This window comes from Atractosteus spatula, chromosome 22, assembly GCF_055471065.1.
Source record: "Atractosteus spatula isolate fAtrSpa1 chromosome 22, fAtrSpa1.hap1, whole genome shotgun sequence".
NCBI lineage: Eukaryota > Metazoa > Chordata > Actinopteri > Semionotiformes > Lepisosteidae > Atractosteus > Atractosteus spatula.
In genome coordinates this window covers 15470783-15482946 of record NC_142727.1, presented here as the reverse complement: position 1 = coordinate 15482946, position 12164 = coordinate 15470783, and the positions used below count along the sequence as shown (strand labels likewise).

At 36.4% G+C, this 12164-nt stretch overlaps 1 protein-coding gene across 7 annotated transcripts in view; it reads left to right on the top strand.

Moving 5' to 3' along the window:
* The window catches only part of ntm (neurotrimin), a 356083-nt gene extending 344149 nt beyond the window's left edge, over window positions 1-11934 (top strand). For 2 of the 7 annotated variants that reach the window (XM_088939315.1, XM_088939314.1), the window contains 3 exons: window positions 1384-1419; window positions 8373-8400; window positions 8839-11934. In XM_088939315.1, coding sequence (XP_088795441.1) covers window positions 1384-1419; window positions 8373-8400; window positions 8839-9019 — 245 coding nt within the window. In that variant the 3' untranslated portion in view covers window positions 9020-11934. Of the gene's footprint in view, window positions 1-1383; window positions 1420-8367; window positions 8401-8838 lie in introns of all 7 variants that reach the window. The other 5 variants (XM_088939316.1, XM_088939318.1, XM_088939317.1 and 2 more) reach the window with 5 other exon arrangements.
* The last annotated feature ends 230 nt before the right edge of the window (window positions 11935-12164 follow it).

The following is a 12164-nucleotide window of genomic DNA, read 5'->3' as shown; positions in this document are numbered from 1 at the left end:
TGTCAGAAGCAGCTAATATGATGACTGTTTGTGATACTAAAAGAGACACATGTTCAGAGATGTTTCCAACAGAATCTGTCTGTTTCTTCTCTTTCTCCAATGCCTTTGCATTTTCTCTGAAAATGAGCAAAGACTTGTTTCAGTCCATCTTTTTTTCTAATATCTATAAACATTTTAAGTAAATCCTGTATACTGTATATACACCATTACTGTACATATTCTGTACACACAAAACCCACTGTACACTTAACATTTTGTTTCTATACTTCTCAAATGTTTCGTGATTTGATTGCTTTGCAAATGTAGTTTTACCACTCCTTTAAATGAGAGGGTCAATATATACCATGTTTCAAAATCTATTTGTTATTCATTTTTGTCAGAATTGTGTCAATCACAGGCTTAAGAGGCAAATATCTAAAACTGGTCAGGGAAGCGTGTTAAGTTTTGCAATTTTTTTCAGGTTTGCTTTCAAAGAATTATTTCCTTCTATGATTTGCAAACTTCAATTACTAGGGTATCGAAGGAAAGTACAGTACATACTGTAGTTAATCTTACTAAAGTATTATATTTAACATAATTGTGAATCTATTTCTTTTACACTTTGCAGCCAGGAAACTTTCGCCATCATAGATTATGTAAAAAGGTTTTTTTAAGAAATGCTTTCTAAGATAATTCTCATTATTCTAACAAAGAGGTTTTTATACATTAAATACATAGTATATAAAAATGAAGGTGAATTTTAGAATACACCAGCCTTCTGGTTATGTTATTCTACGATCCAGTTTTTCTTTATTTTGGATTTCATAAACGTTAAATGTTCCTATACAAGGGTGTTGTTGCCTCATCTTCCTCACAGGCTATAATAACATTATTGTTTCTTATTTCCACAGCGTGAAATAAATATTAAAATATTTAAGAACGTTATATATGCCCACTGCAAAGGAAAATAATAAATCCGATCTTAGTGAGTACCAATAATAAGAGCTAAACAACCTGCAGAGTTGCCTCGCTATCTTGAAATGAGCGTGAACTGTTGCTAACAATGTATTTCCAATAATTCAGGGTGTTCTTATTTATATTTAAGTATTTGTTCTGCTTACTCGATTTTGTTTGAAAGAAAATGTTCTCCTCATCTAGGAGGCTGAAAAGAGCCTGACAAGCATGAGGAGAATATAATACAAATGTGATTCATTACTCTTTCAGAACATTACTTAATTGGCACTTGGCAATCACAGTTAAGACGTTACCACAGCTCTGCTTCGAGCTGAGCTTTTCAGAGATGTTTTTCGCAACGCTCTTTTGTTGTGCACAAACTAGTGCTGTGATTGAGTTTCCAATTTTTATTTTGTTCTTTATGTTTCCTTTTTAATTTTCCTGGTGTAGAAATAAGTGAGCCCACTAGCTCAACTCTGTTGCAAGGTTAGTACTGAGCATGAGCATGTTGTTCGTTTCTCACCTCCTTGTTACTACAGTACAGTACGTTGGTTCTGATATGCATGAGTGAACCGTGCCATTTTCACATTGATATAACGCAGATGTCAGAAGTAGTAGGTAAGATTATACACCAAATGCTCAAATCACTTTCTGGTTGTTCTTAAAGCTGGAAATATTTAGGATGGCAATACTGGTTTATTGGAAAATATTTTGTTTTTAAAAGGCTAATGCAATTACTAACAACTACCAGCAGTGGAAACACCTCTTCTAATGGGTCACAAGCAGTATTTAGAGCTTAAATCGCCTATTGAATAGAAGGTCAGCTAAAATAAGATTAGAGATGGTAATTGGGCTCTTGTGCAATAGAATTAAAATATAATTAGCTCAAAATGCCATTTCATAATATTAATAAACAAATTATGTTTTAATGTGTTTGAAACACATTATTAAAATACCAAGAAAAATGCATTAAAGTATATCTGCTCCAGTGATTTTTGCAATTACCATCAAACCGTCTCCTCTCACCCCACAAATTAAAATGGTGATGCAGAACAGTTACAATGTGGAAATGGTGACTAGTGTTATTCTTATTTCTGTCTCGTTACTAACATTTTGTTTATTCTTTCTTCATAACTTTGTCATCGCTCCACGTGGCCTGGCTTCATTTTGCTTTTGCGTGCTTTGATATTTGGCATGTAAGTAATTGTTTCAATGCTCTATTTACATGTATCTCAAAGCTGTATTTACATGTATCTCAGATGTTTCTTACAATGTTTCTCTTTAAAATATATAAGCATGCATGTGTGTGTTTGACGTTTGTACCGTTTTAAACTAGATTCTGTAATTGCAAAAGATACATGTAAATAATGCAGTTTGCAAATACAACACTATTAAATTTATAAGGGTGTGCTTTTACAACAATTTGTTAAAATAATAGTATATTTTTTAATATAGACAACATCCAGATGTACTGTACAACCATTGTACTGGACTTTTTCAATATTGTTTGCACAACTCTGGAGTTAAAGATGACTAGATGACTTCTGGCTGTCATGTGAGCTAATGTTGTTTCTGTACAAGTGGAATTTATGTTGAAGTTTTACATTATTAATTAAGTTTTGAATATATTAATTACACAAAAGCTTCCAAATAAGTAAAAGAGTGTGCATTAACTGTGTCCTCCCTCGAGGTTAATTAATTGCTTTAATTTTGAATGTGAGAAACAGCTATTATTTAAATTATCCTGTTGCAGGGTTTAGTATAATCTTCTGCGTCAGAATAATTGGATAGTTCTCCCAAAAGAAACTTGAAGTGCACTGAGGAAAATCCAAGGGAAATTTAAAGTTATAGTGTAATACCCATTGCTGTAAAACTTCCAGTAAACTGTAGTTTAATTTTTGAAAGGTCTCTCACTCTGTTGAAGTATTCATTTAGCTGGGAGTAAGATCTGTAGCTACTAACAATCATCCTCATAAATTTCAGACATAAACTGACTCATAAATACAGTTATGTTTTTTTCGTTATTTCCTACTGAAGAGCAGAACATGCTTGGCACCCCTTTTTTTGTGAAGTCTTGTGAGCAATAATTACTTTTCTGTCATTTTCTGAGATGTGTCAAATTACAGCAAACTGAGCATTAATTGCTCAAAGAATTTGATCATATTCTCTGTATAATCTGATCTTTGTTAATGAACGCAACCATAGATATCACATTTTGATAACGTTGTGCTTTAACAGCAATGACAATAGAATATACGTATTCATATGTCATATTCATATGAAGTTATTTCAGTCTTTTTAGGAATCGTTTTATGGTGTATGGTTATGAGTGAAAATGATGTATTTGGAAATATTCAGTAACTACTGTATACAATAAGGACAATTGCTTTCACTAAGTACTAGTTAGAGGAATATAATTTACCACAGACCAACTGGACTGAAAAAATAGTTATAGATTTTTTTTAGGTTCCAAAGCAATCACTCAGATGCCTTGGTCTGAAAGTGAATGAGTGTCATTGAAAGGACAATTTTGTAAGATGCAGTTTAATAGAAAACAAATGGTGTTTCAAACGATGTCAATCCCTTGAAGTTGCCTTGTGTGTGAAACAGAAGGACAAAAATGTGTGTTGGAGGAGGCACTACCCAACTACACATCTGTGCACGAATCTGTGCAATGAATAAACAACACGAGACATGAGTTACAGCAAGCGCTTAATTTTAATTTAGCTGGGATCATGAAATCTTTCATTTGAGCCTTTGTTAGTTCAGGACAGTCAGGAACATAGCGTAATGAGTCAGGTATTTTCTCGAAAGGAAATTAAGAGAGTGATCTGAGAGTGAAGTAGTACAACTGCATGTTAATTAGTTAAAATGAGGTGTTTATGCACTTCTAATCCAACAGCGTAAAACAAAATGCAAGTCATGCTGAATTAAGTATTTACAGTATAGACTTTTCTCTTTAAAGTATTACAGTGCACATTAAGGATATATTTTTGCTTGCCTTAGGATACAGATACATGTTTTAACAAAGTATTAGGACATACTGTACTGTAATTTGACATGATGTGTTTGAAGATTTAAACTTAATATAAAGCATTTCATCTTTTATTTCTCTGGGGAACGTGTTACAGAAAGTAAATTTATGAAAGCCTCATACAATATGTTGTCATGTTGCCTTCTGAAAAACAAGTCAGACTTTGTGATAAATTTACCTAACAGCAACTGGCATTTTATGTATTGCATTGTTCTAAAATGTTGAATTTCCCACAAATGCACATAATGCAGTGTCTTTGACTGCGTCTGGCAATCAATACACATGTGACAGAATTCCTGTTGCACATGTGTTAGTTTGCTGAGGAGGTATTCATTTTTAGCATGCATTCAAAATGCGTAATTGTTTTGCTTTTGACTGCCCTTAGTTTCTGTGTGCTTCTGAGTAAACTTTACACCTGAAAACAGTCAGTGCTGTTGACTGAAATGTCATAATTGTTATGAAACTGACTGAAGTGTTAAACTTCATTGATAGCAGTTTATTTTCTACACCTTTTCTTTGTTTGGAAATTCTGTGTTTAAGTTCAAGTAGCAAGCTATGTAGACTGCAAAGGAACAGGTAAAGGTTTATTCCATGCTGAAAGGAAAAAAAAAGTGACATGTTTCAGCTGTGGCTCCGTGGCCAAAATATCCAGCCTCTTGTCTTTTCCTTTCAGCATGAAATAAACCTCTATCTCCATGTTCACAGATCAAAATGATGAAAATTGGTTTCTGCAAGTTTTTTGTAAAGTTAGGGCTGTCATGTTTTTAATAGACCCACCCAGTTTAAAAGAACATATTATGTCTGTATTTTCTGGCACACATCACACCCTCCCACCCATGTCATGGCACATTACAAGCTCCCTAGTGAGTTACACTACAGTAGGTTCAACACCCATTGGGAGAAGTGTGCATCACTCGTGGATATTACTGCAAAGCATGCAGCATCCCTGGAAGGGTGTCTCTCTGACAGGCAAGAGAGCCCTGGATCAGCTAATACCTAACCCTAGTGGCACTGAGTCTATTGTGTGCCACCCCTTGGGGAACTGCAGTAGGAGATACTAGTGATACTAGTGGCACCCTGTGTTGAGAGCTAGAGATGTTGCCACTTGAGGTACTGTACTGTACTTCAGAGCCATCTGACCTGTGACATTTTAAGACCCATTGGAAGTATTCATGTTAAATAAAAATATACATTGCAGTGTTTTCTTGCACAAACAACAGTTCAGTTTTTTTTGACAGTTTACGGTATGTGTCACTCAAGCTACAGTACTGTATGTTGTAATACACAGTGCCTTCCAAAAGTATCCCAGCCCTTGCACAGGTTGACTTTGAAGTAACCATTAATATTTGTTACTGTATACACAACCTACTCCACACATTCTCTCAGTCAGGTAGTGAATGTAAAGCGAAGATTCAACCTTGAAGGCCGAGGGAGTTTTCAAGACAATTCAGGATTACAGTTGAATCAGGAAGGTAAAAGGATATAAAGAAGTATACAAAAACATTTCAAAGACTCTTAATATCTCTTTGATGGTCAGGTCAATCGTTAAGACTCCCAGACACTGACTAGATGAGGCTGTTTTGCCATACTGAGCAGCTGGGCAAGGAGCAAACTGGTTAAGGATACCAACAGCAACTTTGAAAGTATTCATTTGCTTTCAGTGGCTGACATGGGAGAAGATTGTCAACAATATCCCAGCTACTCCACAGACAGGTCTTGGATCTGAAAAAAACAAAACCAACATCTTGCATCTTGCATAGGTTTGTCACAAACACGTACAGTAAATGATACTGCAAACATTGTGTTGGAAGCACAATAGCTTTTGTGGTCAGACTGCACAATTTGGAGCTGTTTGGCCTGAATGCAAAGTGTTCACACAAACCCCACACAGTGCATCACTCCGACAGCTCCACCCCAGTTATCAGGCATGGGGGTGCCAGCATAATGTTGTGTGCAAATTAAGAGACATAGAGCAAGTTTACTATGAAGAATTGCCCCATTTCTGAAAATGGAACACAATAGGAAAGTTCTGAATACTTTCACATGGCACTGTATATTATCTCACTTTGGAAGTATTTTCTACAAGTGAATAGTACATTGCAATTTGAAAAAGCATGAGATACAGTATTTAGTTGACTGAATGTGCTGTGATACTGTAATACCATCAAGATTACCTCTGAAAGTTATCAAACAAAGTGCATTTTTGATTAGAGTGCTCAACTTCAAACCCCTCCTTTATTGGTTCATGATGAGACCCATTTACCACTTTAATCATTCATTATGTCCCTTTGACAATACATGCCAAAAGGATCATTTGGTATTAATTAGAATGCTTTCAAGTTCATGTAGACCATCAGCCTAGTTCATGTTATCCATTTTAATGAGCTGCAGTAATACAGAGACAAATGGATTGCTTCATTAAAACCTTGAGTGTGCTACAGCATTACCTGTATTCATGAAGATACTGCATGAATGTTTTCCAAAAGTCAATGACAGCTTCCAGAGGACACACATTTTTCCAGAGTCCACATAATTCTTGTTCTGTAGAAGACTGTAGACTGAAATATTTCAAAGAGTGCTCATATGTTTGACTCCACAATCTCAGTACATCTATTGCTTAGATCAAATGTGGCCAACCTGTTATAGAGGGACACGTTTTGTCTAAAGTGTATTTTTTAAAACTAGTTTGCTAATTCTTAAAGTTGTTAAATAAAAGTAATAAAGGTCAACAATAAAGGTAAAAGGGGGTGAAAAATTTCTGTCCTGGAGAGTGGCAGGATGTCCAGATCCTCATTCTTTAAAAAAAGCTCTGAATGACCTAATTGGATATACGTTCAGGTGGGTAGCTGCGTCAGCATGCGTAGGCTGCAAAGGAACAAGTAATAGGTTTATTCCATGCTGAAAAAAAGAAGAAAGAGAACACAATGTTTCGGCCGTGGAGCCTTCTTCAGGTGTGAGATTGGATATACTGTATTGCTCGTTTAACCGATCAAAAGGTGTTCTTCACCACAAGAGACCAGTGGTTATACTGCTGGTCAAGATGATGAGGTAGTGTACTCTCTCATAGGCTGTAAGAAACTCAGAGCGAATACTGGCCTGTAGGGCAAGAACATGCTGTCATAATAATTCTAGTCAGCATTCAAACATAGGAGTGTGATGATGTTAGAAGATTTTGAATCAGCTCATACTGTGGCTAAGTCCCAGGGTGGTATTGCCGATCACCAAACGATTATTACAGCAGCTTGCCATCTGGACAGTAGTTGATTAGCTTGTATGCAGCAAGCGGTAATTAAGGCTGACCTATGTGGTTCACTGGTCGAGGATTTTTTCTACAGTAAGATGATGAGGATAAGAAACAACCCCGTGGGATGCATTCAGAATGAAACAATGGAGCAGCTGTTCCAAAGTGCATAACACAGTATAAAGTGCCAGAATGCCACCTCTTAAACTTTTGTAGCTTGGGTGGGTTAGACGATACGTTTTTTTTAAGAGAAATTCAGCGAGGGAAGGAGGAGAGAACAGATTATATTTGCTCACTGTGGATTTTGCATTAAAGGTAACGAAACTCGAAGATGAAATTAGCCCTCCAAAGAAAAAAAAGTTACACACTCCTGACGAAACCCACATCTCACTCTGACTGAGGCTGGGGGTAGAATAAAAGATTTTCAACTTCACATCCGGTTCTGAGGATTGGAGGTTCAACTGCTGAGGAAAAGGGGTTATTATCGGTTAAAAGGGGTTATTAGCTGAGCCCCTTTTCAGCTCCAACTCAGTCTCAAACAAACCGTGGTGTCTTCAGCAATATAGCCTTGTTACTGTATATTCTGCCCTTTGGAAACAATTTAAAACCAAGTGGAACTGCAGAATCATGTACTGTACATATAGCTCAGACTCAAGTCTCTTTAAGTCACTTCGAATAAATGTGTCTACCAAATGACTGGTTATTATCATCTGCCTTTCATTAGAGTGCAAGAACAAGACATTGCTGCTTGATGAATTTCTTTTTTTTTTTGCTACTCAACAAACATGACAAAAGAGGAATGAACTGAAAATGTAATAGAATTTTAACATAGGAACTCTGATAGAAAAATATTAAAATAACCCAAAAAGTGGAGGTGTAGGTGGTTTAGATTCTGTATGCCATCTGTTGCAAGTTTATTTTTATATAACAGAGATTTAATGGTTAGCACTACATTTTATTTTTTAAATTGTTCAGAGTTCTGCTTTCCTTTTTATTTCAGCTACAGTTAATGTAAAACAAATAGTTGTAGCTTTTCGGTGGTCACAGTCCTTGGCAGTGCTTAAGGCAAGTTAAGTGTTCGCCAGATCACTTCATATCTCCTAAAATAAATTCCATATTACTAAGTGTCTTAAGGTTAATATCATTTCATCTCTTGTAGAACAGACACCTACAGATTGTCCAATATTGAAAGGTTGGTAATGAATGAAAAGAAGTAATAAATGAATATCTATACAACTAATGACAATACTCAGTAAAAACAAATCATAACTAATACAGATGATATAAAATCTAATCTATTAGCAGCTATTATTCTGAATTCTTAATAGAGGTTTAATGAGGCTCTCCTTAACTAACAAGGCATGTCCTGAAACCCTTTCACTTACTTGGCAAAGTAGCATCGCTGCATATTCTTTAGAAGAAAGGCTATTGCATGGGCTGTCTTTCCACAGAAAGTTATATACTGTTTTTAACTCATGCTATACCTTGTCTGCCAGGATATGCATTCCATTGTCCAGTGGTGTGCATCTGGAGTTTTAGCTGAGAGTGAAAAGTTATCAGCAGACTGAGGTTAAAGGTTAAAAGGCGAGTTTTAAACATGAAGGTCTAATCCTCCCTTCTCCTTCGACAGGGCCTGGAGCAGTGCAGGATGGGAACAGCGGCACTCTGGGAATTCACACCTCATCCTGTCTACTGATCATTCTGTGTGCGCAGCTACTGCTGGGGCTTTGATGCAGAACTGTCTCCGAGGGGCAGTGCCGATGGGTTTTTTTTTCCCCAAGACCACAGACTTTTGCACCAAGCGGGCATAGGCTAGCAAGTCTCCCGTTCCAGTCTCCAGTTCCCAGGTCAAAACAATTGCAAAGAAATAACGCTTTCCTTTTTGGCTGTTTGGAGGTTTAAACACAAAATCTTCGCTGTGGCAACCTAATGCCCCATTCTAACCCGGTCTGCAAAAGGTTGTGATGTTTGTCTTTTATTTCTTCTGTTATTTTGTAATTATAGTTTTTATTTTCTGATAAACCCTCTGATGCAAGCAGAGTATTTAGTGCAGGGGGAGGAAACAAGAAAGTTGAGTTTTCTCCTCCACATTATAAATGGTGGTATTTTTTAAGTGGTGCGTGCTACAGTATATTTCTTTTTAGTCATAATGATGAGATATTTTCAGAGAGTATAGATATTGTATATGTAATTATATGAATATTATTGCTACTAAATCAATTTCAATTTTACTAGCAAATGAAAAAGGCGTAGTGTCTGGTTTCTTCCAGTCCACTACTGGCACAACAGTACACATAAACTAACCAGTGCTGGCAACTCAGGGCTTAGGGGTCAGATCCAATATTCATCTCCAATAGCAGCTTGTTTTTTTCTTTATAACCAGGATGCATAATTCCTGGCTCCTCTATATAGAGCCCAAAGAAATGCTGGTAGGATAGGATATTGTACAGTCTTTTTTATTGTTGTTGTCTCAAATAATTCTAGTTATTATAACCAGTCATGAAGTAAATTACTGTAACTCTTCCATATTGTGGAGTTTTCTGGGGGGAGGTACATACTGTACAGTAGGGCAGCAGGCAGTACTTCAACAAATATGTATATGTAATCCAAGACAAAAAACAAAAAACAAATGAGTACTCTACAAGAAACCATGCCAACCCATCTTCTATTCCTTTAATGAACAGGGTAGTTTTTTAATTAAATTATCAGGTATATTTCTGGTCATATCGTGACATTGAAAATTGCACCACTCTGAAAATGCTTACATTTACTAAGACCGTGTCATGTGCTCTGTGTTCGGTTTCGTTGACGTGGGATGACCTAATTCCATAGCATGGAACACCTACAGTAGCACAAGGCAGCGAAGCAGTCAGAAAGAGCTCTACAGTAGCATACTATCATTCAGCTAACCTTGTGCAAATATTACATTTGTAACCATTGTATATGTCTTAGGAAAGAGCTCTAACCAGTCCTTTTATCTAATTGTCTGACCAGCCTTTATTATGTAAACCACAGACCTATGTACTGTATGTGGCATAATTAAAGTGTAGTTTAAAAGAAAGTAACATTATTTGATTACAATCAAAGCAAGACCACATTGCAAGAGTAAAAAGGTTCAAATGGCTTTCCAAATTCCTCTAGCCGTGCTGAAGTGTTTGTTTTTTTCAAATCCACTGAGCATTCTGTGATCTGCTCGGAATTGTGCTTCAGTGGCTTTTTCTGCCATCATTTCAAGGTGTCACTCCAGCACAGGGAGTGAGATGAACCATTTTGGCAAGAATATTTTTTTTCCGAGAGCTACAAAGTATGGCGTTCTGTTTGGAAAAGTGTGTGCATTTCTGTGTGTTTTTTTTTCTGAACAGAGCTGCACAAGTGTGGTAAAACAGTGGACAATTAGCGACTGAGGGTCTCGTGTGTGAGAAGCACCACTAGACTTTTTGGATCTGTGCATAAAAGAACTGAGTCCAGAAAAGACATTTTTCTTACTGTATGTACTGTCCAAAAGCTCATGTTTCCTGAAAAGATGCACTCCAGGTTCACCTTAAAAATGAAAGTTGTGTTTCATTTTGTGAGTTGCAGATGAAGGTCTTCTTTCACATTATTTGCCATTCTGATGTCAGCCTAAGGGCCAAGTTTATGGTGAGATAATGTTTTATGTTACAGAGACTAAGAAATAATTACAAGTAAATAGATAAAATGTACTGGATAGTATACTTCCAAACTATGTGCGAGTATCATTGAGTCTATAAAATAATGTGTATGAGCAGATTGTTCAAGCCATACTGAAAACACAGCAAAGATACACACAATACAGTAGTGGAGAGCAATTAAGTAGTCATTTGCAGCTTTTTACCTAAACAGAATGTATTTTAAGAACTGTATATCATGTTATTCGCAAGATTTCCATTCCATCACAAGAAGATGTGACTCTTTTTGTCATTTTCTGTTGCTGTTATGGGGTCAACATTTTCTTTTGTGTCTTTTTGAATAGAAATCTCTGTCCTCAACATTGTTGTTTGAGGTCTTAAAATCAAAGAAATTGTGGATTGGGACTCACAAGGACACAGAGCACAGCGCGATTCACTGCAAAAGTGAATTTTATTGGCATGAGCAGACGGCTACTCTCTGTTAAAATTGTGCAAAGTGAAATTGCTCTCAAATCATTTGCAGTATTACTTAGGGTAGATTCAATAAAAGTCTCAGGCTCTCCATAGTTATTTTTTGGAAAAAGAATGTGATGGGGGAATAAAAAAACAACACTAAAAATTTGTAAATTTGTAGTATGTTTTCTATGATATCTTGTTTTGCTGTGGCAGAAATGAAACTTATATTGCATCTGCCCCTTGTACTGTATGTGATGTGTTGTGACAGTGTTTGTAAAAGCTGTGCAGCATCTCCTCAGCTTGGATCTGAACGGACTAGAAGAGATACCAGGAAGTGAAGGATCACCTTGTGCATTATCTTCTGTAAATAAAGTCAAATTAATACAATTAAAGACAAAAAAAGGTATTTGCACAGTAGCCCCTAATCCAGACCTACTACACAGCCCCCCTTTTACACTATGCATTGAAACAGATACGGTGTTATTCCTTTCAGTGCATTCAATCTGAGAATGAGAAAAGACTCCATGTAATGTAAAGGATTGTTGGTTCATACATTATGTATTTTTCTTCACGAAGATTGTGTCCATATTTAAAAACTGACAAAAATAAAATGTTGTGTCAAAGCAGGGTGGTCAGACAACTTTATTTGGTGTTTGAGTGGGGAGCTCTGTCAGCGCGTGAGCTGCGCAGGAATGAGCAGAGGCTAATTCCGTGTGAGAAACTAGAAAGAGAAACAACACTGTGCCTGTGGAAACTTCCTTAGATGTGATCCCCTGAGTGTAGGGTTTTTTTCTTTATGTTTTTCAGTGTGGAATTAACCTCTGCCTGAACATTGTTTTTTTTTTTGTTTACA